General features: G+C 43.7%; 1 protein-coding gene across 1 annotated transcript; it reads left to right on the top strand.

The window, feature by feature from the left end:
• The first annotated feature begins 4,458 nt into the window (after window positions 1-4,458).
• On the top strand, window positions 4,459-25,374 carry MANSC1 (MANSC domain containing 1). The gene is made up of 4 exons (XM_004052745.5): window positions 4,459-4,794; window positions 11,277-11,598; window positions 16,116-16,256; window positions 23,694-25,374. Exons 2-4 carry the CDS (start codon window positions 11,376-11,378, stop codon window positions 24,623-24,625), a joined length of 1,296 nt encoding a protein of 431 aa, XP_004052793.2. The 5' UTR covers window positions 4,459-4,794; window positions 11,277-11,375; the 3' UTR covers window positions 24,626-25,374.
• Window positions 25,375-26,507: the final 1,133 nt, after the last annotated feature.

Genomic DNA, 26,507 nt, shown 5'->3' with positions numbered 1-26,507 from the left:
TCCAGGAGACGCACTACAGAGAGAGAAACATGTTGGTGTTGCCTAAGGCCGAGGAGGGGTACGGGTGGAAGGGAAATGTAGACTATTATTGGGTATGGGGTTTCTTTCTGGGGTTGATGAAAATGTTCTAAAATTGTAATGATGAATGCACAACTCTGAATATATTAAAAACCACTGTAGAGTACACTTTACCAGGGTAAATTGTATGTTATACAAATTCCATATCCATAAAGCTATATTCAGAAAAAGAACATATGAAGATAAAATTCCTTCCTTCACTGGCTTAACATTTCTTGGGAACCTGAAATGTTCTAGGTACTTGCTACACGTTAAAAATAAAAAATTCAACAAGGTCCAATCCCTTACAGTCTGGTGGCAAGAAAATTAAATGAGCATTTATATAACATAAGGAGTCTGCTGGAAGAGCTTTATAGCTAGGAAACATTTCAGATTGATGTCTTTTAGCACCTTTAAAATCCCTTCTACATGAGCAGCAAACTGTGTTATTGTATATGTAATAACTAGCAATTGAACAGCCTTTTTGAGTTTACAGGTCTGCAGGTCTATATGTTAGACCTGCATAAAATGGTCTATATTATGACCTGCGTGTAAAGTAGATACCACTTTCCTAATTTTACAGAAAAGTTAAGTGATTTATTCTTGGTCACACAACTAGTGAGTGATAAAACCAGGATTCACGTTTTCAAAACTCATCATGCCTCTGTCCACTCCAGACTGACTCCTCTTCCCGTGTCTTTATATGACCTGGTACTCCCACCCAACCAGGCTCCCAAGCCAGAAGCCTGCTTACTGTCACCACTGCATCCAACCAATCGTTGTGCCCTGGAGAGCCTCTCCTCTTAATTTCTCCTCTATCTGCATGCCCATTTCAGGGCCTTATCACTTCCGTTTCTTGGAAGAGAGGCCTCTGGCCTCACGTCCTTCAATCCATCCCTCCTGTGGCAGGTAGAGATAATTTTCTAGAATATTAATTAGGTCTCTGGACCTGTCACTGCCCTACAAAAAACCTTCAGGAACTCCCCATGCCTTTAGGATAAAGTTTAAGATTTAACATATGAAAACCTTCCTGCTCTGACCCCAGCCTCTCTCTCTATTCTTCTGTGTACACTGGTAACCTTCCTAACAGGCTGAATTTCCTGTGGTCATGCAGTTTCCTATTCCTGAAATATTCAGCCTTTTCCTCCTCGTCTGCTAATAACTTCATTCTTCAATAATTAACACCTCCTCCCAGAAATTGGGATCAGATGTCCCTTCTCTGAGCCTTTTTAGTTGCCATCTTCTATCATAACATTTATTCTTTTCTTGGGGAGGGCAGGGACAGGGTCTCACTCTGTTGCCCAGGCTGGAGTGCAGTGATGCTATCATGGCTCACTACAGCCTCCTAAGAGCCTCCTAGGCTCTTAGGAGATCCTCCTGTCTCAGCCTCCCAAGTAGCTGAAACTACAGACGTGTACCACCACACCATGCTAATTTTATTTTTTGTAGAGATGGAGTCTTGCTATGCTACTCAGGCTGGCCTCAAACTCCTGGGCTTAAGTGATCCTCCTGTCTTGGCTTCCCAAAGCACTAGAATTACAGGCATGAGCCACTACAGCTGGCCTTCATCACACTTACTGTTTACACAGCCACTGATTTACTTTTTCTCCTTCTGAACTATGAACATCTTAAAGGTAGATCTCATTGGTATTATTGGTCTTTAATTTCCCCTGCAGGTGCTTAATACATGTTTTTTGTTTGTTTGTTTGTTTTTTGAGACAGAGTCTCACTCTTTCACTCAGGCTGGAGTGCAGTGGTGCGATCTCGGCTCACTGCAAGCTCCACCTCCTGGGTTCACGCCATTCTTCTGCCTCAGCCTCCCCAATAGCTGGGACTACAGGTGCCCGCCACCATACCCAGCTAATTTTTTGTATTTTTATTAGAGACAGGGTTTCACCATGTTAGCCAGGATGGTCTCGATCTCCTGACCTCGTGATCCACCCGCCTCGGCCTCCCAAAGTGCTGGGATTACAGGCGTGAGCCACCGCGCCCGGCCGCTTAATACATGTTTTCTGATTACTTTTAAAGAAATCTATCTCCACATAGATGGGACTTCTAACCCTCAGAGAAGAGTATCAAGAATCTCTTCAGGAAATGAAGTGACAATGGATATAATTTCTAAGTTATGACTCAGGCCAGAAATTAAAGTTTTTATTTTATTTTTAAGTAAGCCAGGTGCAGTGGCTCACACCTGTAATCCCAGCACTTTGGCAGGCCAAAGCAGGAGGATTGCTTGAGCCCAGGAGTTTGAGACTAGCCTGGGCAATGTAGCAAGACCTCATCTATACAAATAATTTAAAACACCGGGTACGGTGGGTCACGCCTATAATCCCAGCACTTTGGGAGGCCAAGGTGGGCAGATCACTTGATGTCAGGAGTTCAAGACCAGCCTGACCAACATGGTGAAACCCCGACTCTACTAAAAATACAAAAATTAGCTGGGCATGGTGGCATGAGCCTGTAATCTCAGCTACTCAGGAGACTGAAGCAGGAGAATTGCTTGAACCTGGGGGGCAGAAGTTGCAGTGAGCTTAGATCGTGCCACTGCACTCCAGCCTGGGCAATAGAGCGAGACTCCATCTCAAAATTAAAAAAAAAAAAATTAAGAACATTAGCTGGGTGTGGTGTGCGTTTGTGGTCCCAGCTACTCAAGAGACTGAGGCAAAAGAATCACTTGAGCCCAGGTGGTCAAAGCTGCAGTGAGTCGTGATTGTGCCATTGCACTCCAGTGTGGGCAACAGAGCGAGACCCTGTCTCAAAAAATGAATAAATAAACAATGATATTTATAAATTAAACACATATCAATAGAAAATATTTCTTTAATCATTATTTTAATCAATATCCTTTGTTCACTGTCATAACTGAAAAAATAACATATCACTTCAATGAAAACAGGTTCAGGCCGGGCACAGTGGCTCACGCCTGTAATCCTAGCACTTTGGGACGCCGAGGCGGGCGGATTGCCTGAGCTCAGGAGTTCGAGACCAGCCTGGGCAACACGGTGAAACCCCGTCTCTACTAAAATAGAAAAAAATTAGCTGGGCATGGCGGCATGTGCCTGTAGTCCCAGCTACTCAGGAGTCTGAGGCAAAAGAATTGCTATAACCCGGGAGGTTGAGGTTGCAGTGAGCCGAGATCACACCACTGTACTCCAGCCTGGGCAACACAGCGAGACTCCGTCTCTAAAAACAAACAAAACACAAAACAAAAAAAGAAAGAAAAGAAACAGGTTCATTGTATTAAAGCACTGAATATGAAGTTTCTAATAATGGAAAGGTCTACTTTGTAACTAGCATGGATTACCCCATGTAGAGAGATTCAAAAACTGTGACAGCTCTACACCCTGAACCCTGAAGTGTATCAGATGATAAAAGATAAAACACACTTGCAGATCAGTCCCTTGTTGCATCAGGAAAATCACTGCAATGGGAAATTACTCTGGAGTTTACTTTTCTTCGGTAACTCTTTCAAACCTAGCTTTAGCAACATTGTAATTCAAGAGTCATCCTTTGGTTACAAGTAGAGTTAGTTTCACACAACGGACCTTTGTTCACAAGCATTCTCAGTCAACCTAATCCTCCTGTAGTTATTGGTTAAGACTAGGGTGTGTAGCTGTTGGCTGTACAGGCCTAGACTTAACTTGCAATTGCATAGCGCTTCAGGTCTGCAAGCTCTTTCAAAACAAGAGGTGAAGATACTGTCAAAGGTTAGACCATATGGCAAACTAAGTGCCAATGGTTTAGTAATGTTGCATTTGTGTGTGTGTTTATGGAGGTGGGGATGGGGCCAGCAGTAATTTAGAAACTTCCACAACCTATGCCCTATGCAGTTCTTTTCCATTCATTCAGTCAATAAAAATATTTTAGTTAAATATTTACTGAGCACCTATTGTGTACCAGGCACTCTGCTAAGTGTTAGGGATACAGTTTTAATATATGTTACAGACACCAGCATTTTCACCATTATTATCCTATCTACAAACAATAAATCCTGCAGAAAGCCAAATACCTTCCCTGAAGTTTGTCTTGCAGATAATATTTAACTCAAGAATTGCCATCTTTAATTGAGGACTCCATCCTCCAATTATGGAAAGAGGATTCTCAGAACTATGTCCGCAATAGGATGCACTATAAGCCCTTGAACATCAAAAAACTGCTCTCAGTGGTTGCCTCTGAGGAGGGAGACTAGGAGACTGGGGCACGAGGGTGAGGGGTAGACTTGTCTCTGCGTCTATTTTTGTACTGTTTGACGTTTTCCCCATGTGCATTTATTTTAATTTGCGCGGCCCGCGAGGCAAGGCTCACCTGCAGACCCTCGGGCCACCAGCAGGGAGGCAGGCACTCCCCCTCGCAGCGCGCCCAGCCCGGGGTCAGCGGTGTGGCTGAGCTGGGGGGGGAGCGCGGGGCGGTGGGGGGGCGCCACCTCCCTGCGGGGCTCAGCGCTGGGGCCGGGAGCCCGGAGCCTCCGCGGGGAGGGACGCGCTAATGTTGCCGGGAAGCAGCTCCGGGTTGCAGGGCAGGAACGTGCCCTTCCCCCGCGGTAAACTTGCCGTCGCTGCGACGGAAGCAGGAACTTGCTAACCACAAAACCCGCCAGGCCGGTGCGGGAGCTGTGGAGCATCCCTTGCGGTCCTCGCCGAGACCCCCGCGCGGATTCCCCGGTCCTTCCCGCGGGCGCGACAGAGCTGTCCTCGCACCTGGAGGGCAGCAGGGGCGCCGGGGTCCTCTCGACGCCAGGTAAAGGGGTTTCCCCAATACCCACCCCCGACCGGCCGCAGGCGACGTCGCTACCTGCGGAGAGAGTCGGTCCCCTCCTTTCCAGGGGCCGAGGCTCCTTCACCCACACCCGAGCATCCGAAGGACCAGCTGGGGCCAATAAGGGCTGACCAGGATCCTTGAGTCGCTGCAGTATTCCAAAGGGGACCTCTAGGCGGGCTCAAGGCACCTGCCATAAATGGCTCTGGCTCTGCGTTGACATCAGAAGGAGAGGCAGAAGAATAGCTCAGTAGGCAACATGCATTTCCTCAAAGGAAGAAAAAATGTTCCCTGTTTTCTTGTCGTTGACTCTGTATTCATTATGGAAACTGCTAATTGTCTAATTCTCTGTAGAGTGTGTGTGTGTATACAGTTATAAGCATCTTGGTAAATTATAGTGTGCTGTAAGATGATTTCCAGTATTTGAACTAATTACGTGCGAGTAAGTTTTAGCGACTCTTGTATGCAGACGTTAAAACTCAGGGGCATCCTCTCTCACCCGCCTGTATCCTTTTACCCCGTCTTTCAACAAGATTCAACTCGACTTCAGGCCCTTAAAGCCTAAATAATAATGGATTAGAAAACGTCGCTAACCTAATATTGCTGAGCCTCTTTAATGATATAAAACTCTTAAACACTTCTTTCAATGCTGCATACTGAAAACAACTCCTGCCCCATCTCCTTACATAGTTCAGGTTTCTTTGCAAAAGCTTGAAAAGAGGCTACATTAGAATCCATTCAAAATAAAGTATTGGCCTGGTTTTCTCTTGATTCCCTAGAGGCTTGCAAAATATGGCAGCGTATTAAGTACCTTGGCCAGAATTATTAACCTGGGGAGTCCACGATAAGGTATCCATGGATAGAATTCAGGATGTCTGTGAACTTAAGTGGAAAAAATTATTATTTCACCGACTTCTGAAATGGAATGTAAGCAAAAGCCACAGTAGTATTAGCAGTAGCTATGATTTGCCCCCTGTAAATATTGCCGATATTTTTATATCACATGACTTGTTGCACATGTTTCAAAATATTATCTACACTCAATACCACGTCAAAATTATGGCAGTTATTAGATGACCACTTGTTACTTAATAGGTTAATAAAGAAGCACATATTATGTCCCCCAACTTTTTGTAAGTTTTAACTAAAATGAGGATAATAATGGGATCTGTAAAGATTAAATGACATGATATATATAAAGTGCTTAGCATAGAAACTGGCATTTTAGACGCAATAAATGTTACTATTTTACTGTATACAGAATTTTGACAAACAGCAAGAAAAGTATTAGACTTGTGTTTTATTACCATATACTGGTTTGTTTCTGGTTTTGTTTTTTGTTTTTTTTTTTTTTTTTTTGGTTTTACCTTTTTTTAAAACTGAAAGTCCATAGTTCACATAATGTTCACTCTGTGTGTTTTACATTTCTATGGGTTTTGACAGATGTTCAATAACATGTATACTCCATTACAGTGTTATACAGAATAGTCTCAATGCCCCAAATATCCCTTGCACTCCACCGATTCATCCTCCCACTCCTGTTCTCCTGGTGACCACTGGCCTTCTTACTGCCGCTGTAGTTTGCCTTTTTTAGAACGTCCTATAGTTAGATTCATATCTGTTCAGACTGGCTTCTTTGACTTAGGAATATGCAGTTAAGATTCCTCCATGTCTTTCTGTGGCTTGATAGTTCATTTATTTTTATTACTGAATAATATTCCAATGTATGGATGTATCTCATTTTGTTTATTCATCTATTGATGGGCATCTTGGTTGCTTTTAGTTTTTGGCAATTATGAATAAAGCTACTATAAATATTCTATTGCAGATTTTTGTGTGGACATAAGTTTTCAATTCATTTGAGTGAATACATAGGAGGACAATTGCTGAATTGTATGGTAAGGCTGCATTTAGCTTGGTAAGAAACTGCCAAACTCCCAAAGTGGCTGTACCATTTTGCATTCCCCAACAGCAATGAATGAGAATTTTTCTTTCTTTTTTTTTTTTTTGATATAGGGTCTCACTCTGTTGCCCAGGCTGGAGTGCAGTGGCATGATCTCGGCTCACTGCAACCTCCACGTCCCGGGTTCAAGCGATTCTTCTGCCTCAGCCTCCCAAGTAGCTGGGATTACAGGCACCTGCCACCATATCTGGCTAATTTTTGTATTTTTTTTAGTAGAGATGGGGTTTCACCATGTTGGTCAGGCTGATCTCGAACTCCTGACCTCAAGTGATCTGCCCACCTTGGCCTCCCAAAGTGCTGGGATTACAGATGTGAGCCACCGAGCCCAGGCGAGAATTTCTGTTGCTCCATGTCCTTGTATTTGGTATTGTCCATTTTTTGGATTTTAGCCATTCTCATAGGTGGGTAGTGGTATCTTGTTTGAATTTGCAATCCCCTAATGACATATGATGTTAGATACCTTTTCATATGCTTATTTGTCATCTGTATATCTTCTTTGATAAGGTGTCTGCTCAGATCTTTTATCCATTGAGTTTCTTTTCTTATTGCTGACTTGAGTTCTTTGTGTATTTTGGATACCAGTCCTTTATCACAGGGTTCCCCAACCCCTGGGCCACAGGCCAGTACCTATTAGGAAATGGGCCACACAGCAGGAGGTGAGCAGTGGGCCAGAGAGCAAAGCTTCATCTGTATTTACATTATGCATTACTGCCTGAGCTCCACCTCCTGTCAGATCAGTGGTGGCCTTAGATTCTCATCAGGGCACAAACCCTATTGTGAACTGCACATGTGAGGGATCTAGGCTGCACACTCCTTATGAGAATCTAATGCCTGGTGATCTGTCACTGTCTCCCATCACCCCCAGATGGTACTGTCTAGTTGCAGGAAGACAAGCTCAGGGCTCCCACTGATTCTACATTATGGTGAGTTGTATAATTATTTCATTATATATTATAATGTAATAATAGAAATAAAGTGCACAATAAATACAATGCACTTGAATCATCCTGAACCATACCCCCACAACCCCGTCCATGGAAAAATTGTCTTCCATGAAACTGGTCCCTGGTGCGAGAAAGGCTATGGACTGCTGCTTTATCAGATGTGTGTTTCACAAATATTTCCTCCAAAAAAACAACCACCTCAAATATTTCCTCCAAGTCTGTAGTTTATCTTTTCATTCTCTTTAACGGTATTTTTTGTAGAGCAGAAGTTTTTAAATTTAATGAAGTCCAACATCAAATTTTTCTTTCATGGAGTGTGCTTTTGGTATTGTATTTAAAAACATCACCTAATCTAAGGTCACAAGGATTTTCTTCTGTTATTTTCTAGAAATTTTACAGTTTTATATTTTACATTTAGGTCTGTGATCCATTTAGAGCTAAATTTTGCGAAAGGTGTAAAGTATGTGGCTAGTTTTATTTATTTATTCATTTTTGCAAATGGATATCCAGTTGTTCCAGTATCATTTTTGGAAAAGACTGTCCTTTCTCCATTGAATCCCCTTTGCTCCTTTGTCAAAGATCAGTTGACTCTCTTTGTGAGGGTCTATTTCTGGGTTTACTATTCCATTCCATTGATCTGTTTGTCTGTTCTTTTTCTAATACCATACTTTTTTGATTATTGTAGCTTTACGGTAAGTGTTGAAATCAGATAGTATCAGTCTTCCAACTTTGTTCTTTAGTATTCTGGACTGTTCTTGGTCTTTTCTGCATTTCCATGTAAATTTTAAAATCAGTTGGTTGATATCCAAAAAATAACTTTGGGCTTTTGATTAAGACTGTATTTAATATGTAGCTCAAGTTGGGAAGCACTGATACCTTTTTTTTTTTTTTTTTGAGATGGAGTCTCGTTCTGTCGCCCAGGCTGCAGTGCAGGGCACAATCTCGGCTCGCTGCAAGCTCTGCCTGCAGGGTTCATACCATTCTCCTGCCTTAGCCTCCCGAGTAGCTGGGACTACAGGCGGCCGCCACCACGCCCAGCTAACTTTTTGTATTTTTAGTAGAGACGGGGTTTCACCGTGTTAGCCAGGATGGTTGCGATCTCCTGACCTCATGATCCGCCCGCCTCGGCCTCCCAAAGTGCTGGGATTACAGGCTTGAGCCATGGCGCCTGGCCAGGAAGCACTGATATGTTAACAAAATAAAGTCTTCCTATCCATGAACATGTTACATCTCTCTATTTATTAGCTCCTCTTTGATTTCTTTCACCAGGATTTTGTAGGGACATTCTAAAATCTATTTTGATAATTATATTTCACTATAACTGGCTTCCTTTGGAATCCTACATATTCCATTTTATGCATTTTTAAATATGTCTCACAAAAGAGATCCTGAGCTTCCTCAGACTATCAAAGGGGTTAATAAACAAAGGTTAAAGAAGTAGTAATTCTGCTCTAAGCTATCATTCAGCAAACAATTTGTATTCAACAAAATGTTTAATGAAATGTTAAAAGGAAATGTGGAGGTTGATAGGTGAGGATAATTTCTTGTATTGTCTTGCCAGTTTAACATTTATTTTTCCTAAAAGAACCAGCATCTCAATAGAGTTGGCATTATACATAGTGTGACTTTTGTATTTTTAAGGCTGTCAAAAAGAAAACCTGCCCCTAAACTTTCCTTTAACTGAGCCAGAGTATTCCTCCTGCTGACTGGCTAATTTCTAGAATTAGATTGTTAGAGTTTTCTAACTCTGGTTTGATACTTCTTAAGGAGAAGCAGCAATAGGAAAGACTATCTCAGTTTCTTCATTATAAAATGAGGAAAATAATAGCTTTTTTTTTTTTTTTTGAGACGGAGTTTTGCTCTTGTCACCCAGGCTGGAGTGCAGTGGCGCAATCGTAGCTCGCTGCAACCTCCACTTCCCGGGTTCAAGTGATTCTCCTGCCTCAACCTCCCAAGTAGCTGGGATTACAGCTGCCCGCCATCACACCCAACTATTTTTTGTATTTTTAATAGAGATGGGGTTTCACCACATTGGCCAGGCTGGTGTCGAACTCCTGACCTCAGGTGATCCGCCCACATGACTCGACCTCCCAAAGTGCTGGGATTACAGGCATGAGCCACTGCACCCGGCCAATAATAGCTTTTTTGCAAGGTTGTTGTATTAGTCAGGGTTCTCTAGAAGGACAGAACTAGTGGAATATATATATATATATGTGTATATATATATATATATATATATGTGTATATATATATATATATATGTGTATATATATATATATGTGTATATATATATATATGTGTGTATATATATATATATATATATATATAGGAGTTTATTAAGTATTAACTCACATGATCACAAGGCCCCACAATAGGCTATCTGCAGGCTGAGGAGCAAGGAGTTTCAAAACTGAAGAACTTGGAGTCTGATGTTTGAAGGCAGGAAGCATCCAGCTCAAGAGAAAGATATAGGCTGGGGCTGGGCGTGGTGGCTCACGCCTGTAATCCCAGCACTTTGGGAGGCCGAGGCAGGCGGATCATGGTCAGGAGATCGAGACCATCCTGGCCAACACAGTGAAATCCCGTCTCTACTAAAAATACAAAAAACCAGCCGGGCGTGGTGGCATGCGTCTGTAGTCCCAGCTATTCGGGAGGCTGAGGCAGGAGAATCACTTGAACCCAAGAGGTGGAGGTTACAGTGAGCCGAGATTGCGCCACTGCACTCCAGCCTGGCGACAGTGATACTCTGTCTCAAAAAAAAAAAAAAAAAAAAAGCAATTCAAAAGAGTGGTAAATTCCTTAGCACAATGTCTACCATCTAGTATATTGTCACCTATTTTTACTTTTTAAGTTTTTTTTGAGACACGGTCTCGCTTTGTCACCCAGGCTGGAGTGCAGTGGTGTAATCACGGCTCACTGCAGCCTCAACTTCCTGGGCTCCAGCGATCCTCCCACCTCAGCCTCCCAAGTAGCTGGGACCACAGGCATGCGCCACCACACCCAGCTAATTTTTTGTATTTTTAGTAGAGACAGGATTTCACCATGTTGCCCAGGCTGGTTTTGAACTCCTGAGCTCAAGCAATCCACCCACCTCAGCCTTCCAAAGTGCTGAGATTACAGGCATGAGCTACCACGCCTAGCCCCTAGTAGATGATTTTAAAATGCTGATTGTTATTACTGAGAAAGGAAATATGCTCAAACCTATTACTACTGCTTCATCAGTGACTAGAAATGTGTGCCCTCTCCGCTCTGAGTTAGAAGAGGGAAGGATTGTAGAATTCCGAGGCAGGCCTACTGTTTATACCTGTTCCTTCATAAGCATTGTCAGCTTTTAAGCATTGGTGAGGTAGTATGTTTGTTTATGCTTATTAGTTCTTTGCCAAATGTTTAATGAAAAGTTGTCTTAAATTTACTAAAAGTGAAACAAAAAATACTTGTATCTTTTCTTCTCTAAATTGTATGTAGATCCTTTTCATTGACTTTAAGGAAATGAAATGTTTCTTCCCTTGTTTGTTAAAGAAACAAAACTCATTGATGATTTTCCATTTTTGTTCTAGAGAGAAATCTCATCATCTGTGCAGCCTTCTTAAACCAACTAAGACCAGAGGGAGGATTATCCTTGACCTTTGAAGACCAAAACTAAACTGAAATTTAAAATGTTCTTCGGAGGAGAAGGGAGCTTGACTTATACTTTGGTAATAACTTGCTTCCTGACACTAAGGCTGTCTGCTAGTCAGAATTGCCTCAACAAGAGTCTAGAAGATGTTGTCATTGACATCCAGTCATCTCTTTCCAAGGGAATCAGAGGCAATGAGCCCGTATATACTTCAACTCAAGAAGACTGCATTAATTCTTGCTGTTCAACAAAAAACATATCAGGTAAATAGTGGTTTCTTGGCAATCCTTTGTTCCATGTGTTTTGTGGCTTCAGGAGCTGGGGGATGTGGCTGAATAACTTATACCAGTGATTCTCGACAGGGTATGAATATAAGTGACAAAATCACTGGAGAATTTTCTACAAGTGTGCCCTCCCCTATCCTAAGCTGAGTCAAAGTTATTGATGAATGTATGTATATATCCCTCAGGTGACTGGGTAGACAAGAGGTTGAGAATCACTGGTGTTATATCCCAACCGGTGTCTAGAATATTGAAAACAAAAATCCTATTGAAATGGTTAGCTGCCATCAGCATGGAGTATTGGAATACAGTGTGATATTACAAAGAAAATGTAAACAGAGAAAAGGGGTTGAGACAAAAAATAGAATTCTTATCTCTTGGGAAAATCAGCATTTGATCTTTAAGTTGGAAGCATAAAACCTCCACTTTGTCTCCTTCCTTGGAGCTGGTGGCATAGGATAAGTCAAAAAAAACAAAAAACAAAAAAAACCACTGACTACTAGGTAACTACAGCTTCTAGAACTCTAATGGGATGGGGAATCATTTAGTCTGGCCCATTTTCATGACACAGGAGGAAACTGAGACCCATAGGTTTGAACCAGGACTTTGCATATTTTAGGATTTAAGTATTTGTACTGAAAAGAGAAGTATACTGTGTATTTTAGTAAAACCTTTTTTCAGTTTTACTTATGACCCTGTCCGAGTTCTCTAAATGAAAAAAAACTAAATTTCTTGAGTACTTAACACTTTATTAGTTGCCAGAGAGAAAACAGTGAATAAGATGGACAAGGCCTTGCCATCAAGTTGCCTAGAAAAGCTAGTGAATGGCCGGGTGTGGTGACTCATTCCTGTAATCCCAGAACTTTGAGAGGCCAAGGCAGGAGGATTGCTTGAGCCCAGGAGTTTGAGAGCAGCCTGGGCAACATAGCAAGACCCTGTTCTCTGTAAAAAGTAAAAAATTAGCCAGGCGTGCTGGTGCACGCATGTAGTCCCAGCTACTGGGAGGCTGAGGTGGGAGGATCACTTGATCCCAGGGGGTTGAGGCTGCAGTGGACTTTTTTGTTTGTTTGTCTGTGATGAAGTCTCACTCTGTTGCCCAGGCCGGAGCGCAGTGGCGCAATCTTGGCTCACTGCAATCTCCGCCTCCCAGGTTCAAGTGATTCTCCTGCCTCAGCCTCCTGGGTAGCTGAGATTACAGGTGTTCGCCACCACACCCAGCTAATTTTTACTATTTTCAGTAGAGACGTGGTTTCACCATGTTGGTCAGGCTAGTCTTGAACTCCTGACCTCAAATGATCCTCCCACCTTGGCCTCCCAAAGTGCTGGCCTCCCAAAGTGTGTGAGCCGCCGCACCCAGCCTACAGTGAGCTTTGATCGAACCACTGCACTCCAGCCTGGGTGACAAAGCAAGACCTTGTCTCAAAAGATACATATTTGATCTTTGTCTCCAGTTCCTGGCACAGAACTCCTAAAAACCTTGGAATTTCCCAAGAGATGGGAGCATGTCTTTGGTTATTCATAACCAGCCCCTTTCAACTATACTTGAGTTTGTGCTAGTGAGGCTTCACCTCAGGGGAGGGACTGGAGATTGAGTTCAGTCACAGTGGCCCATGACTTAATCAATCATGCTTGTGTAAAATGAGACCATCATAAAAACCCCTAGATGATGGGGAAGCATCCAAGTTGGTGAACACATCCCAGTGTCAAGAGAATTATGCACCCCAGTTCCCCAGGGACAAAGTCTCCTGCACTTGGGACTCTAGGAGCCTCTTTTGGCTATTCATTTGTATCCTTTATTATAAACTGTAATAGTAAATACAGCATTTTCCTTAGTTCTATTAGTTGTTCTTGCAAATTATCAAATCTGAGGGGGTAGGATCATGGGAATCCCTGAATTAGCAGTAGCCGAGTCAGACAGAAGTGTGGGTGACCTGGAGACCTGATACTTGCTACTGGCTTCTGAAATGAGGGCAGTCTTGTGATACTGAGCCCATAATCCGTGGAATCTGATGCCAGCTCTGGATAGCTGGTGTCAGAATTGAACTCAATAGTAGGATATGTGGTTATTGCTGCAAAATGGTGTGGAGAAGACACCGTATACTTGGTGTCAGGAGGAAAAATCCCTTCAATGGTCTCATTGAGCAGTGTGCTTTGGAACACTTTATGCAAGTAATTTATGGAAATGACAGAGGTTTAATTTAAATTTCTAGTTTTTCTTTAAATGTTGACATCAACATGTATGTGAAATAGAAACATCACCTGCAAGCAGGACTGAATACTGTAAGTGTGGTATTTACAGGCATCAGCAAAGCCCTGCTCCTCAATTCTAAGAAACGAGTGTTTGCTGTTTTATTCTAGAAGCCAAAGTCCTATTACTGCTTTGCTACAAGCAGAGGTACTTGGGACCTCAGTTAATGGATCTCAAACATTTTCCTCACTTCCTGAGAAATGGTTTAACCACCGAGGGTTCAAAAGGCACTATGATAACTTGATGATACTCTAGAAAAATGCACATAACACAATGGGCACAATATCTTGCATACAATTTTGAGCTTATGGACCCTCCCCTTTACCTAAGTGCTAAAAAGAAAGGTATTTCTGGTATCACATTGTTGAGAAAGAAAAAGCAGGAGTACTCCTGTTATTATCTGAGTAATGGGGATATGACGTGATAAAACTCCTGCAGAGGCTAACTAAATCTTCCTTCCCATCTGGGGAGTTGGAGTTGATCTCTCACCATTGCCTGACTAGCACCAGTGGTGGTGATGGTCGACAGAGCGTATGTTTTTAACAATTAGCCTATGTGCCTCTTAACCTTCAACCTGACCAGGGATACGCTGACCTCCCAAAGATGTGAGACTGTACCAAATGGAGGACAAAATCAAATCTAGGCCATGATGAATAGAGGGTTTAATTTCTGTTGGACACAAGAGGAACAGAAAAAGAAGCCAGCAGCTGGGTGCAGTAGCTCATGCCTGTAATCCCAGTACTTTGGGAGGTTAAGGGGGATGGATTGCTTGAGCCCAGGAGTTCAAGATCAGCCTAGGCAACATAGTGAGACCCCGCCTCTACAAAAAAAAAAAACAAAAAATTAGCCAGGCATGGTGGTGCACGCTTGTAGTCCCAGCTACTGGGGAGGCTGAGGTGGGAGGATTGTTTGAGCCCAGGAGGTCAAGGCTGAAGTGAGCCATGATTGTTCCACTGCACTGCAGCTTGGATGACAGAGCAAGACCCTGACTCAAAAAAGAAAAGAAAAGAGACCAGAAATTATAGTTAACAGTGAAAAGTAAGGAAGGAAGGAACATGGAAAAGCAAATATGACAAGGAGAGAGGGGTAATTGGAAGAAAAACACAAAGAATGGTACAGATAAAAATTAAAAGATAGACTGTATTCCATATACTACTCAGATCCTGTGTGGAAGGAGCCATGATATCTATGATAATTTACTGACTCCACTCATGGCTTTATTAGGCATCTGAGATGCTTTCAGAATCCAAGAGATGGCCAGGTGCAGTGGCTTACACCTGTAATCCCAGCACTTTCAGAGGCCAACTGAGGCAAACAGCTTGAGCCCAGGAGTTCGAGACTAGCCTGGGCAATATAGAGAGACTCCATCTCTACAAAAAATACAAAAAAAAATCCAAGTGTGGTGGCTTGCATCTGTAGTCCCAGTTACTCGGGAGGCTGAGGTGGGAGGATCTCTTGAACCTGGGAGGTGGAGGTTGCAGTGAGCTGAAATCATGCCACTGCACTTGCACTTCAGCCTGAGCGACAGAGCAAGACATTATCTCAAAAAAAATAATAATAATAATAAAAATAATCCCAGTTTTGCAGGCAACATGCAAAGCATTGTGGGCAGGGGCCAGCAGAGCGCATGCCTCTTTCTCTCCATCAGGCCTGCTCAGGGTGTAACCTTGGCCACATCAGTGTCAGAGAGCCTCTTCACAGCCTCTTTGGTGCTTGCTGGCCCTGGCATCCACGGTGAACACCAGTGTGTGGTTGTCTTCTATCTTCATAGCACATCAGTAGTCAGGGCTTGATGATGGCAGAGTGGTCAAACATGTGGGAGCACTCTTCCCAGGATACTTGGGCTGCCTCTGGAGCCACAGTGTCTTGAGCTGCTGGAGGTGAGTGACATGCAGGTCTTGGGTGTGTGTGTGTGTGTGTGTGTGTGTGTGTGGTTGTGGATGCCTTTCAGCCCTGCCTTCTTGGCCTTTAAAGACTTTGCTTTGGCTTTGACTTTAGGAGGGACAGGAGCTTCCTTCTTCGCCTTCGGTGCCACCTCGTGAAAAAAAAAAAGGCGAAACCCAATGTTTTTTAAAATTGCCTTAAGCAACTAAGCTAAGGAAAAGGAAATGATTCAGCGGTCAGCAAGCAAGTGAACAAAATGAACAAAGGTGTTTGTGTTGGACTCCATAATAAGTGAAGTTTTTCCTACTTGCCCTACTCTTTAGAAAATCGCATTTCAAAGTCATGCTTATGAAACCTTTCATTGCAGGGGACAAAGCATGTAACTTGATGATCTTCGACACTCGAAAAACAGCTAGACAACCCAACTGCTACCTATTTTTCTGTCCCAATGAGGAAGCCTGTCCATTGAAACCAGCAAAAGGACTTATGAGTTACAGGATAATTACAGGTAATAAAAGCATTATACTTTTTCTTTTGTGATTGGAATAATTTAAGACTGGTTCATGTGAAAGATTTTCTACAAGAGTCTAAATAAAACTACCAGAAGGGGTACCAGACATATCAGAAAATCTCATGACTGGAAATTCAATTTATTAAACCGAAATTTGATTTCCAATGAAAGCCATGGTAGTATCTGTTCTGGTTTGTTTCTGTTTTTACCTTCATGAGATAAAAGACACACAAACCTTGTATGAAATGTTTTTGAAGCACCTCTTTAGAACAAGGTCGGCAACCCTGCAATAAGTATACAGGTCTCCAGGGTGATTGTTTTGAAAGGGTGAAGACTTGTGTTAATATAGAAAGTTCTAGTATATTTGCTATTAAGTTCCCATTATAATCACATTATCTGAAATCAAACTTTTTATGGCCATACCACCCTGAACGCACCCAATCTCGTCTGAAATCAAACTCACTGGATTTTATTGTCTAGACTGGAAAGGAAATTCATTCAAGAAATATTTATTAAACATTTACCATGTGCCAGATTCTGTCCAAAGCACTAGAACTACAATCTCCATGTTCATGGAACTTACATATTAATTCAGAATGGAAAATAAATAGCAAAAAAATTAATATAATTACTGGGATATGTTTTGCTAAGACTTTGGCTTGTTAATTTTTCAAGTTGAAGTGGTTTCAGTATCAATTTTTCTTTTTTTTTTGAGATTATCCATATAAAAAAGGTGAAAACAAATATAATGTTGCTTAGGTAATTCTGTGGACCTTTCATAGACAGTATTTGCATAAAATCAGAATTACAGAATTTAGTGGGGTTTGTTGTTGTTGTTGCTTGTTTGTTTGTTTTTTCCGAGATGGAGTCTCACCGTGTTGCCCAGGCTGGAGTGCAGTGGTGCGATCTCGGCTCACTGCAAGCTCCGCCTCCCGGGTTCAGGCCATTCTCCCACCTCAGCCTCCTGAGTAACTGGGACTACAGGTGCCCGCCACCACGCCCGGCTAATTTTGTTTTTGTACTTTTAGTAGAGACGGGGTTTCACCGTGTTAGCCAGAATGGTCTCAATCTCCTGACCTTGTGATCCGCCTGCCTTGGCCTCCCAAAGTGCTGGGATTACAGGCATGAGTGTTGTTGTTTTTTGAGAGAGAGTCTCACTCTGTCGCCCAGGCTGGAGTGCAGTGGTGCGATCTCAGCTCACTGCAACCACCACCTCCTGGCTTCAAGCAATTCTCATGCCTCAGCCTCCCAAGTAGCTGGGGTTACAGGCACCCATTACCATGCCCAGCTATTTTTTTTGTGTGTATTTTTAGTAGAGATGGGGTTTCACCATGTGGGCCAGGCTGGTCTCACCTCCTGACCTCAGGTGATCCACCCTCCTTAGCCTCCCAAAGTGCTGGGATTACAAGCGTGAGCCACTACACCCAGCTTCAATTTTTCTTTTATTTAAGTTTTAGAAAGTTATCATCATACTCTTGATTTTTAATATTCTACTTGTTCATTTATTCAATAAATAACAAATATTATTTAGCATCTTCTATGTGCCAAGTACTTTCTATGCCCTAAGGAAACAACACTAAACATGAAAAACAAGGTTCTGGCCATGTGGTAGCTCATGCCTATAATTCCAGCACTCTGGGAGGTGGGAGGATCACTTGAGCCCAGAAGTTAGAGACCAGCCTGGGCAACATGATGAGACCTCATATCCACAAAAAATTTAAAAAATTAGCCGGGCATGGTGGCATGAGCTTGTAGTCCCAGCTACTTGGGAGGCCAAGGCAGGAAAATTCCTTGAGACCAGGAGGTCAAAGCTGCGGTGAGCTGTGTTCATGCCACTACACTCTAGCCTGGGTGACAGAGTGAGACACTATCTCTAAAAAAAAAAAAATAGGAAAACAAGGTTCTTCCTTCTGGAACTTATGTTTTAGGGGAGAGAGACAATAACCATAATAAATAAATAATCAAGAAAAATATAGTCACAAGTGCTATGCACAGAATTGAGACAGGACGGTATAATAGACAATCAGTAAGTAAAGTTGTAACCCCTAAACTGGGATCTGAATAGTGAGGAGCCAGATGTGAGGAGATCAGGGGAAGACCTTCCAAGTCCAAGGTCCTCAGGCAGAATGCTTTGGAGTGTTTGAAAAACCAACACTCCAATCCCAGCTGGTTGACTCATTGTGAAATACACAGAGAGTGATATGCAAAACGGCAGGGAGGGCCAGATCACATAACACCTTGTAAGTCATAGGAGGGAGTTTTTTTGTTTGTTGTTGTTTTTGAGACAGAGTCTCACTCTGTTGCCCAGGGTAGAGTGCAGTGGCGCGATCTCAGCTCACTGCAACCTCCGCCTTAGGAGGGGCATATGCCACTACACGTGGCTAATTTTTGTATTTTTAGTAGAGACAGGGTTTCACCACATTGGCCAGGCTGGTCTCGAACTCCTGATGTCGGGTAATCCACCCACCTCGGCCTCTCAAAGTGCTGGGATTATAGGCATGAGCCTCCGTGCCCGGCCGGGAGTTTTTAGGTGTGTGGTGGGAAGCTGTTGGGAGTTTTATTTTTATTTTTTTTTTTGAGATGGAGCCTCACTCTTTTCACCCAGGCTGGAGTTCAGTGATGCAGTGTCGGTTCAATGCCACCTCTGCCTCCCAAGTTCAAGTGATTCTCCTGCCTCAGCCTCTCGAGTAGCTGGGACTACAGGCAAGCATCACCATGCCTGGCTAATTTTTGTATTTTTAGTAGACATGGTCTCGCCATGTTGGCCAGGCTGGTCTCAAATTCCTGACCTCCTGACTCATGTCTGTAATCCCAGCACTTTGGGAGGCTGAGGCGGGCAGATCACAACGTCAGGAATTCGAGACCAGCCTGGCCAACATGGTGAAACCCCATCTCTACTAAAAATACAAAAATTAGCCGGGTGTGCTGGTGCGTGCCTGTAATCCCAGCTACTCAGGAGGCTGAGGCGGGAGAATTGCTTGAACCCAGGAGGCAGAGGTTGCAGTGAGCTGAGATTGCGCCACTGCACTCTAGCCTGCACGACAGAGCAAGACTCTGTCTCGGGGAGAAAAAAAAAAAAAAAGGTGATTTCTCAAAGCTCACCATAGCCGCCCTCTTGGGAATGATGGACAGTGACACAGCAGCAAAGTGGAAATGGAAAGACTGGTTAGGAGGCGCAGGTGAGATCTGGGTGAAGAAACAGGGAGTGGCGGGCGAGATGGAGAGAGTAGTGGACATATGGGCTGTTCCGAAGTAGAGTTGACAGGACTTGCTGGTGGTATGGGTCTGGGGACCAGAAAAAGAGAACCATCAAGGCCAAGTCCTAGTTTTTGCCTTGAGCATCCAGATGAATGGTGACACCATTTGCTGCATTGGGGGAAACTTGAGTAGTTTTAGGGTTGTGGAATGGAATCTAGGTAAAGTGGAATCTAGGGTTCTCTCTTGACTGCATTAAGTATGAGGGGCTTCGGGGAATGATACTGCCCAGGGTGCCTGCGTGTTGACACTGCTTTGCCCCCTAGCTGAGGCTATGTCTGAGTTTTGTTCATGTGCCAGGGAAGCCTGATGGGTCAAACATCCTCTCAAACAGGAGCATGAAGCACAGAGTATTGTGTAAATAATTGTTGTTAGGATATGATGATAGAAATTACAGCTGAATTTGTTTTCTAATACTTCTGGAGTGTTGTTGCTTTTGTAATGCACATATAAAAGAGCATGTATGGGATGAAGTTCCTTGCCAATGGAAACGGAAGAAAGGGAACTTGGTATGTGCATAAATCTTTTTAGGGCGAGTGTGAAGGTAATGAAGTGAAATTAGAATTAAACTGTTCTTGTGGCAGCCACCAGGGGGCGTTGCCGGCCCCTGAGCAGGTTGATGGACACCTAGGGGCAACGTGGCACCAACCTCGGACATAGTATGCAAAGGACTGTTTATATCTACAGGATGTGTGCAAGTTGTGTTTGTAATTCTGTGTATGAATCTGTCCATGTTGATGAATTCAAATTACCCCATTAAAAATGAATTATCTGCCTCCTGCCTGGAGTGAAATTAAATACAGATTATCTGTTTGGTGGTTTGTTTCTGGAAGAACTCTATTTCTTTTTCTTTTCTGTCTCTCTCTCTTTTTTTTTTTTTTTTTTTAAGGCAGCATCTCACTCTGTTGCCCAGGCTGCAGTGCAGTGGCGCGATCATGGCTCACTGCAGCCTCCACCTCCTGAGCTCAAGCAGTCCTCTCCATTCAGCCTCCCAAGTATTTGGGACTACAGATAATGCACCACCATGCCAGGCTAATTTTTTAAAATGTTTTGTAGCAATGGGGGGTCTCAGTATGTTGCCCAGGCTTGTCCCAAACTCCTGGCCTCAAGCAATCACCCTGCCTCGGCCTCTCAAAGTGCTGGGATTACAGGCATGAGCCACCGTGCCCAGCCTCTATTTCCTATATCCCATTGACTAATATTTACGGACCAAGAGTTTGAAAGATGACAGTGGATTCTGTTCATTCTCTAAAGCCATTGCAGTTTGGTATTTAATCTTTTATTGTTGTTGTTGGCAGCTTCATGGCATGTCATTTTTACCAAGGACTGGAAGAATAGGAGAATTCAGACATAGAATAAATTGGGAGTCTGTTTGCTCAGCTGGGGTCCCAGTAATAGTCAGTCTCTCATTTTTCAACTCAGTGAAGTCGTTTGAAAATAAAACTCCAAAGAGGAGTTAAGGGCGCAGAGCTGCTTTGCAGCTCCCTTTGTGGCTCATCTCTGCGTGACTGAGAGGAAGCGCCATGCCCCAATGGCAAACATGAGTGGGTGAGGCGAATGGAGCAGGTGTGGAGGATCCCTTTGTGGTTCTAGGACCTCTGCCAACAGAGGAATCTTATCAAGAAGTGGGACTGGCCCTAGCTTTACTTTCTTTATGAGCTTGCATGCTTGAGAAAGAAAACAGCTGTTTTGGCCATTCTTGTCAATGGCCATATTTAAGTTCTGATTTCACACACATCACAGAGTGTTTACTTAAACAGTCTTTTTCTTTTTTAACTTTAAAATGAATTATAGGCCAAGTATGATGGCTCACACCTGTAATTCCAGCACTTTGGGAGGCCGAGGTGGGCGGATTGCTTGATTCCAGGAGTTCAAGACCAGCCTGGGCAACATGGCAAAATTCTGTCTCTACAAAAAATACAAAAATTAGCTGGGCATGGTGGCATGGCATTGTGGCCCCAGCTGCTCAAGAGGCTGAGGTGGGAGGATCGCTTGAACCCAGGAGGTTGAGGCTGCAGTGAGCTGTTTGTGCCACTGCACTCCAGCCTGGGTGACAGAGCAAGACCCTGTCTCAAAAATATATATATATATATTTTCAAATATATTTCATTTGACCCAAATTCTATTTTAGAGTAGAATACTGTATCCTAGAGCAGATGTCCCCCAACTTTTTCTGCCAAGGGCCAAATAGTATTTTAGGCTTTTCACACCAGTACTTTAGGTTTTGAAATACAGAAATTTGAATTTTGTATACCTTTCCTGTGTCACACAATTTTCTTTTGATTATTTTTCAGCCATTAAAAGAAATATAAAAACTGGCCAGGCATGGTGGCTCACCTCTGTAATCCCAGCACTTTGGGAGACCGAAGGGGGTGGATCACCTGAGGTCAGGAGTTTGAAACCAGCTTGGCCAACATGGTGAAACCTCACCTCTACTAAAAATACAAAAATCACCCAGGTGTGGTGGCACGCGCCTGTAATCCCAGCTACTCAGGAGGCAGAGGTAGGAGAATCGCTTGAATCTGGAAGGCAGAGGTTGCAGTGAGTCGAGATCATACCACTGCACTCCAGCCTGGGCGACAGAGTGAGACTCTGTCTCAAAACAAATAAAAATTTTAAAAAATGTAAAAACCATTCTTAGCTTGCAAGTCATACAAAGACAGATGGCAGGCCAGATTTGTCCATCAGGCCGTAGTTTGCTGAGCCCTGTCCTAGATGGATGAATAACTGACAGAGTGACAGTGCAAAGAACCTCTCAGAGGGGTAAGGCTTAGAGAGTAGTCACGAGATGGCATGAATCCGTAGCTGCCTCTGGATCCATTTGTGGGAAAGAGGAGACTGAGGACCAGTTTGGAAACTGGCATGGAGGTGAATTGAGGAAGAAAAGGGAAAAGAGAGCAGGAGTGAGTGGACTGAGAAATGCCAGGAAATTCCTCTGCTTCTTTCCCTGTGTTTTCTGCAGTTCTAATGTGAGATGGTTAGCCTAGCAGCAGAGTGATACATGGCAATTCACCTGGTCATTCCCTGCACTTGATTGCTTGAACAGGCCTTTCCAGTTTGAGCTGTGATAAATGGGGTGTGTGATCAGGAGAAAAATTCTAAGCTTCATGGAGCAGGAGCAGGATCTGGGGCTGGTTTCTCCTCAGCAGGCATCAGGACTGTATGGGTTTTCTGCCCTCTATGTCTACAGTGTGGTCATCATGATTTCAAATATTGGTCCCATCATCCTCATGACCTATGACATTGGCTCCAAAATTCTAATCTTTGAGAGTCCAAATGAAATCTCCCAGATAGCCTCCCTCCTCTGCGCACAGTGCTGGAACGATATATCTCTGGTGTTTTGTTGTCGTTGTTGTTGTTCTGCTGCTGCTGTGGCCTCAGTGCTCAGAGCGGAGACCAGACCCTGCCTGGCCCCTCCTCCTCCTCCCTGTCAGAGACACACCACAGGGATTCTGCTCCCTCTCTCCTGCTCTATTGCCTCATTTCCCACAGCTTCCACATACCGTTCTTGCCTGCCTCATGCCCCCACTGAAATCTCTCCTGATGATTACTTGCTCCCCAATTGCCATCTCAGTCTTAGTTGGCATGTCTTGCAGAAGCCCACACCTTCCCCCGCATTCTCCCTGCCAATCTTTCCTGCTCAGGTCACCCTCCGGCCCACTTTTTTCCCTGGCCTTGGCCCCTTAGGAAGACGGAGAACCCTTTCCATCTTCCTAAGCCTCTTGCTGCCCTGCTGAGCCCCTCCGGCTTCTCTGCTGTGCACCTCCCACCTTTTCCTTAATTTGCCTGGTCCTCCTCCACACATTTCTCTTCTCTTCTGTCCTATCATGCTAGAAATAAACCACAGCATCTGGTAGAGAGGCGGCGTTATCAGATTCTCATTTAGCAATTTGTGTTTTTCCATTTTGCACACATTTCAATGAAATGCCAAGTATCAACGGTTTGGAGATTTTTTTGTTTAAGAGACAGGATCTCCCTATGTTGTCCAGGCTGGTCTCCAACTCCTGGCCTCAAACCATCCTCCTGCCTTAGCCTCCCAAAGTGCTGGGATTATAGGTGTGAGCCACCATGGCCAACCAGTTTAGGGATCTTTTGAACAAGCTGATATGTTTGTATTTTTTTAACCTACTGTAGCATGGAGTTATATAAGCCTTCCTTTTATTTTCCATACATTTTCAGATTTTCCATCTTTGACCAGAAATTTGCCAAGCCAAGAGTTACCCCAGGAAGATTCTCTCTTACATGGCCAATTTTCACAAGCAGTCACTCCCCTAGCCCATCATCACACAGATTATTCAAAGCCCACCGATATCTCATGGAGAGACACACTTTCTCAGAAGTTTGGATCCTCAGATCACTTGGAGAAACTATTTAAGATGGATGAAGCAAGTGCCCAGCTCCTTGCTTATAAGGAAAAAGGCCATTCTCAGAGTCCACAGTTTTCCTCTGATCAAGAAATAGCTCATCTGCTGCCTGAAAATGTGAGTGCGCTCCCAGCTACGGTGGCAGTTGCTTCTCCACATACCACCTCGGCTGCTCCAAAGCCCGCCACCCTTCTACCCACTAATGCTTCAGTGACACCTTCTGGGACTTCCCAGCCACAGCTGGCCACCACAGCTCCACCTGTAACCACTGTCACTTCTCAGCCTCCCACGACCCTCATTTCTACAGTTTTTACACGGGCTGCGGCTACACTCCAAGCAATGGCTACAACAGCAGTTCTGACTACCACCTTTCAGGCACCTACGGACTCGAAAGGCAGCCTAGAAACCATACCGTTTACAGAAATCCTCAACCTAACTTTGAACACAGGGAATGTGTATAACCCTACTGCACTTTCTATGTCAAATGTGGAGTCTTCCACTACGAATAAAACTGCTTCCTGGGAAGGTAGGGAGGTCAGTCCAGGCAGTTCCTCCCAGGGCAGTGTTCCAGAAAATCAGTACGGCCTTCCATTTGAAAAATGGCTTCTTATCGGGTCCCTGCTCTTTGGTGTCCTGTTCCTGGTGATAGGCCTCGTCCTCCTGGGTAGAATCCTCTCGGAATCACTCCGCAGGAAACGTTACTCAAGACTGGATTATTTGATCAATGGGATCTATGTGGACATCTAAGGATGGAACTCGGTGTCTCTTAATTCACTTAGTAACCAGAAGCCCAAATGCAATGAGTTTCTGCTGACTTGCTAGTCTTAGCAGGAGGTTGTATTTTGAAGACAGGAAGATGCCCCCTTCTGCTTTCCTTTTTTTTTTTTGGAGACAGAGTCTTGCTCTGTTGCCCAGGCTGGAGTGCAGTAGCACGATCTCGGCTCTCACCACAACCTCCGTCTCCTGGGTTCAAGCGATTCTCCTGCCTCAGCCTCCTAAGTAGCTGGGATTACAGCCATGTGCCACCACACCTGGGTGATTTTTGTATTTTTAGTGGAGACGGGGTTTCACCACATTGGGCAGGCTGGTCTCAAACTCCTGACCTAGTGATCCACCCGCCTCGGCCTCCCAAAGTGCTGGGATTACAGGCATGAGCCACCACAGCTGGCCCCCTTCTGTTTTATGTTTGGTTTTTGAGAAGGAGTGAAGTGGGAACCAAATTAGGTAATTTTGGGTAATCTGTCTCTAAAATATTAGCTGAAAACAAAGCTCTACCTAAAGTAATAAAGTATAATTGCCATATAAATTTCAAAATTCAACTGGCTTTTATGCAAAGAAACAGGTTAGGACATCTAGGTTCCAATTCATTCACATTCTTGGTTCCAGATAAAATAAACTGTTTATATCAATTTCTAATGGATTTGCTTTTCTTTTTATATGAATTCCTTTAAAACTTATTCCAGATGTAGTTCCTTCCAATTAAATATTTGAATAAATCTTTTGTTACTCAGTAGTGTTCTCATAAGTAGCATGTCCAGCTGGATAACTTTCCATTTATTTCCACTGGCAAAATGATTATGTGGTGAAAATATGTGTTCCACGTTAAAATGACAAACCCCCTTTTTCCCATCAGCAAGCAAAGAGCTTCACTTGGGAGAATTCTAGCAGAATGTTAGCCCACATGGAGACAATGATAAGTCAGTTCTGATAAATGGCCAAATCCACTTGGGATCTGTTCTAGTTAACTTTGTGTGTGTGTGTGTGTGTGTGTGTGTGTGTGTTTGTGAGAGAGAGAGAGAGAGAGAGAGACAGAGTCTTGCTCTGTCACCCAGGCTAGAGTGCAGTGGCGCGATCTCGGCTCACTGCCAGCTCCGCCTCCTGGGTTCCTGCCATTCTCCTGCCTCAGCCTCCCGAGTAGCTGGGACTACAGGTGCCCGCCAACACGCCCAGCTAATTTTTTATATTTTTAGTAGAGACGGGGTTTCACCGTGTTAGCCAGGATGGTCTCGATCTCCTGACCTTGTGATCCGCCCGCCTCGGCCTCCCAAAGTGCTGGGATTACAGGCGTGAGCCACCATGCCCGGCCTATGGTTAACTTTTTAAAGAAGTATTATAGACATTTTCTAAACTTGTACTAAGTTAAAAATGTACCACTATTATTTTATATCCTTACCTAAATTGACCAGCAATCAGTCTAAGCTTAATTTAGAACAACATTGGAAATAATAACTAGCACAGGCCAGGCGCGGTGGCTCAGGCCTGTAATCCCAGCACTTTGGAAGGCCGAGATGGGCAAATCACGAGGTCAGGAGATCGAGACCATCCTGGCTAACACGGTGAAACCCCGTCTCTACTAAAAATACAAAAAATTAGCCGGGCGTGGTGGCGGGCGCCTGTAGTTCCAGCTACTTTGGAGGCTGAGGCAGGAGAATAGTTTGAATCCAGGAGGCGGAGGTTGCAGTGAGCCAGATTGCACCATTGCCCTCCAGCCTGGGCAACAGAGCCAAACTCCGTCTCAAAAAAATAATAATAATAATAACTAGCACTAACATGATGCTACAATTTTTACTGGTTACCAATTAAAATTTCTGAGAAAGGCTTTTAATAAAGTTTTCCAGACAAGTTATAG

This window comes from Gorilla gorilla, chromosome 10, assembly GCF_029281585.2.
Source record: "Gorilla gorilla gorilla isolate KB3781 chromosome 10, NHGRI_mGorGor1-v2.1_pri, whole genome shotgun sequence".
NCBI classification, from domain to species: domain Eukaryota; kingdom Metazoa; phylum Chordata; class Mammalia; order Primates; family Hominidae; genus Gorilla; species Gorilla gorilla.
This window is presented reverse-complemented; position numbering and strand designations above follow the sequence as displayed.

Excerpts from the sequence above, each read along its gene's own strand:
- MANSC1 (XM_004052745.5), top strand. The coding sequence starts at position 11,376 with ATGTTCTTCGGAGGAGAAGGGAGCTTGACTTATACTTTGGTAATAACT. Across the intron at positions 11,599-16,115 it reads TTCAACAAAAAACATATCAG|GGGACAAAGCATGTAACTTG; the intron begins GTAAATAGTGGT and ends CTTTCATTGCAG. Across the intron at positions 16,257-23,693 it reads GAGTTACAGGATAATTACAG|ATTTTCCATCTTTGACCAGA; the intron begins GTAATAAAAGCA and ends ATACATTTTCAG.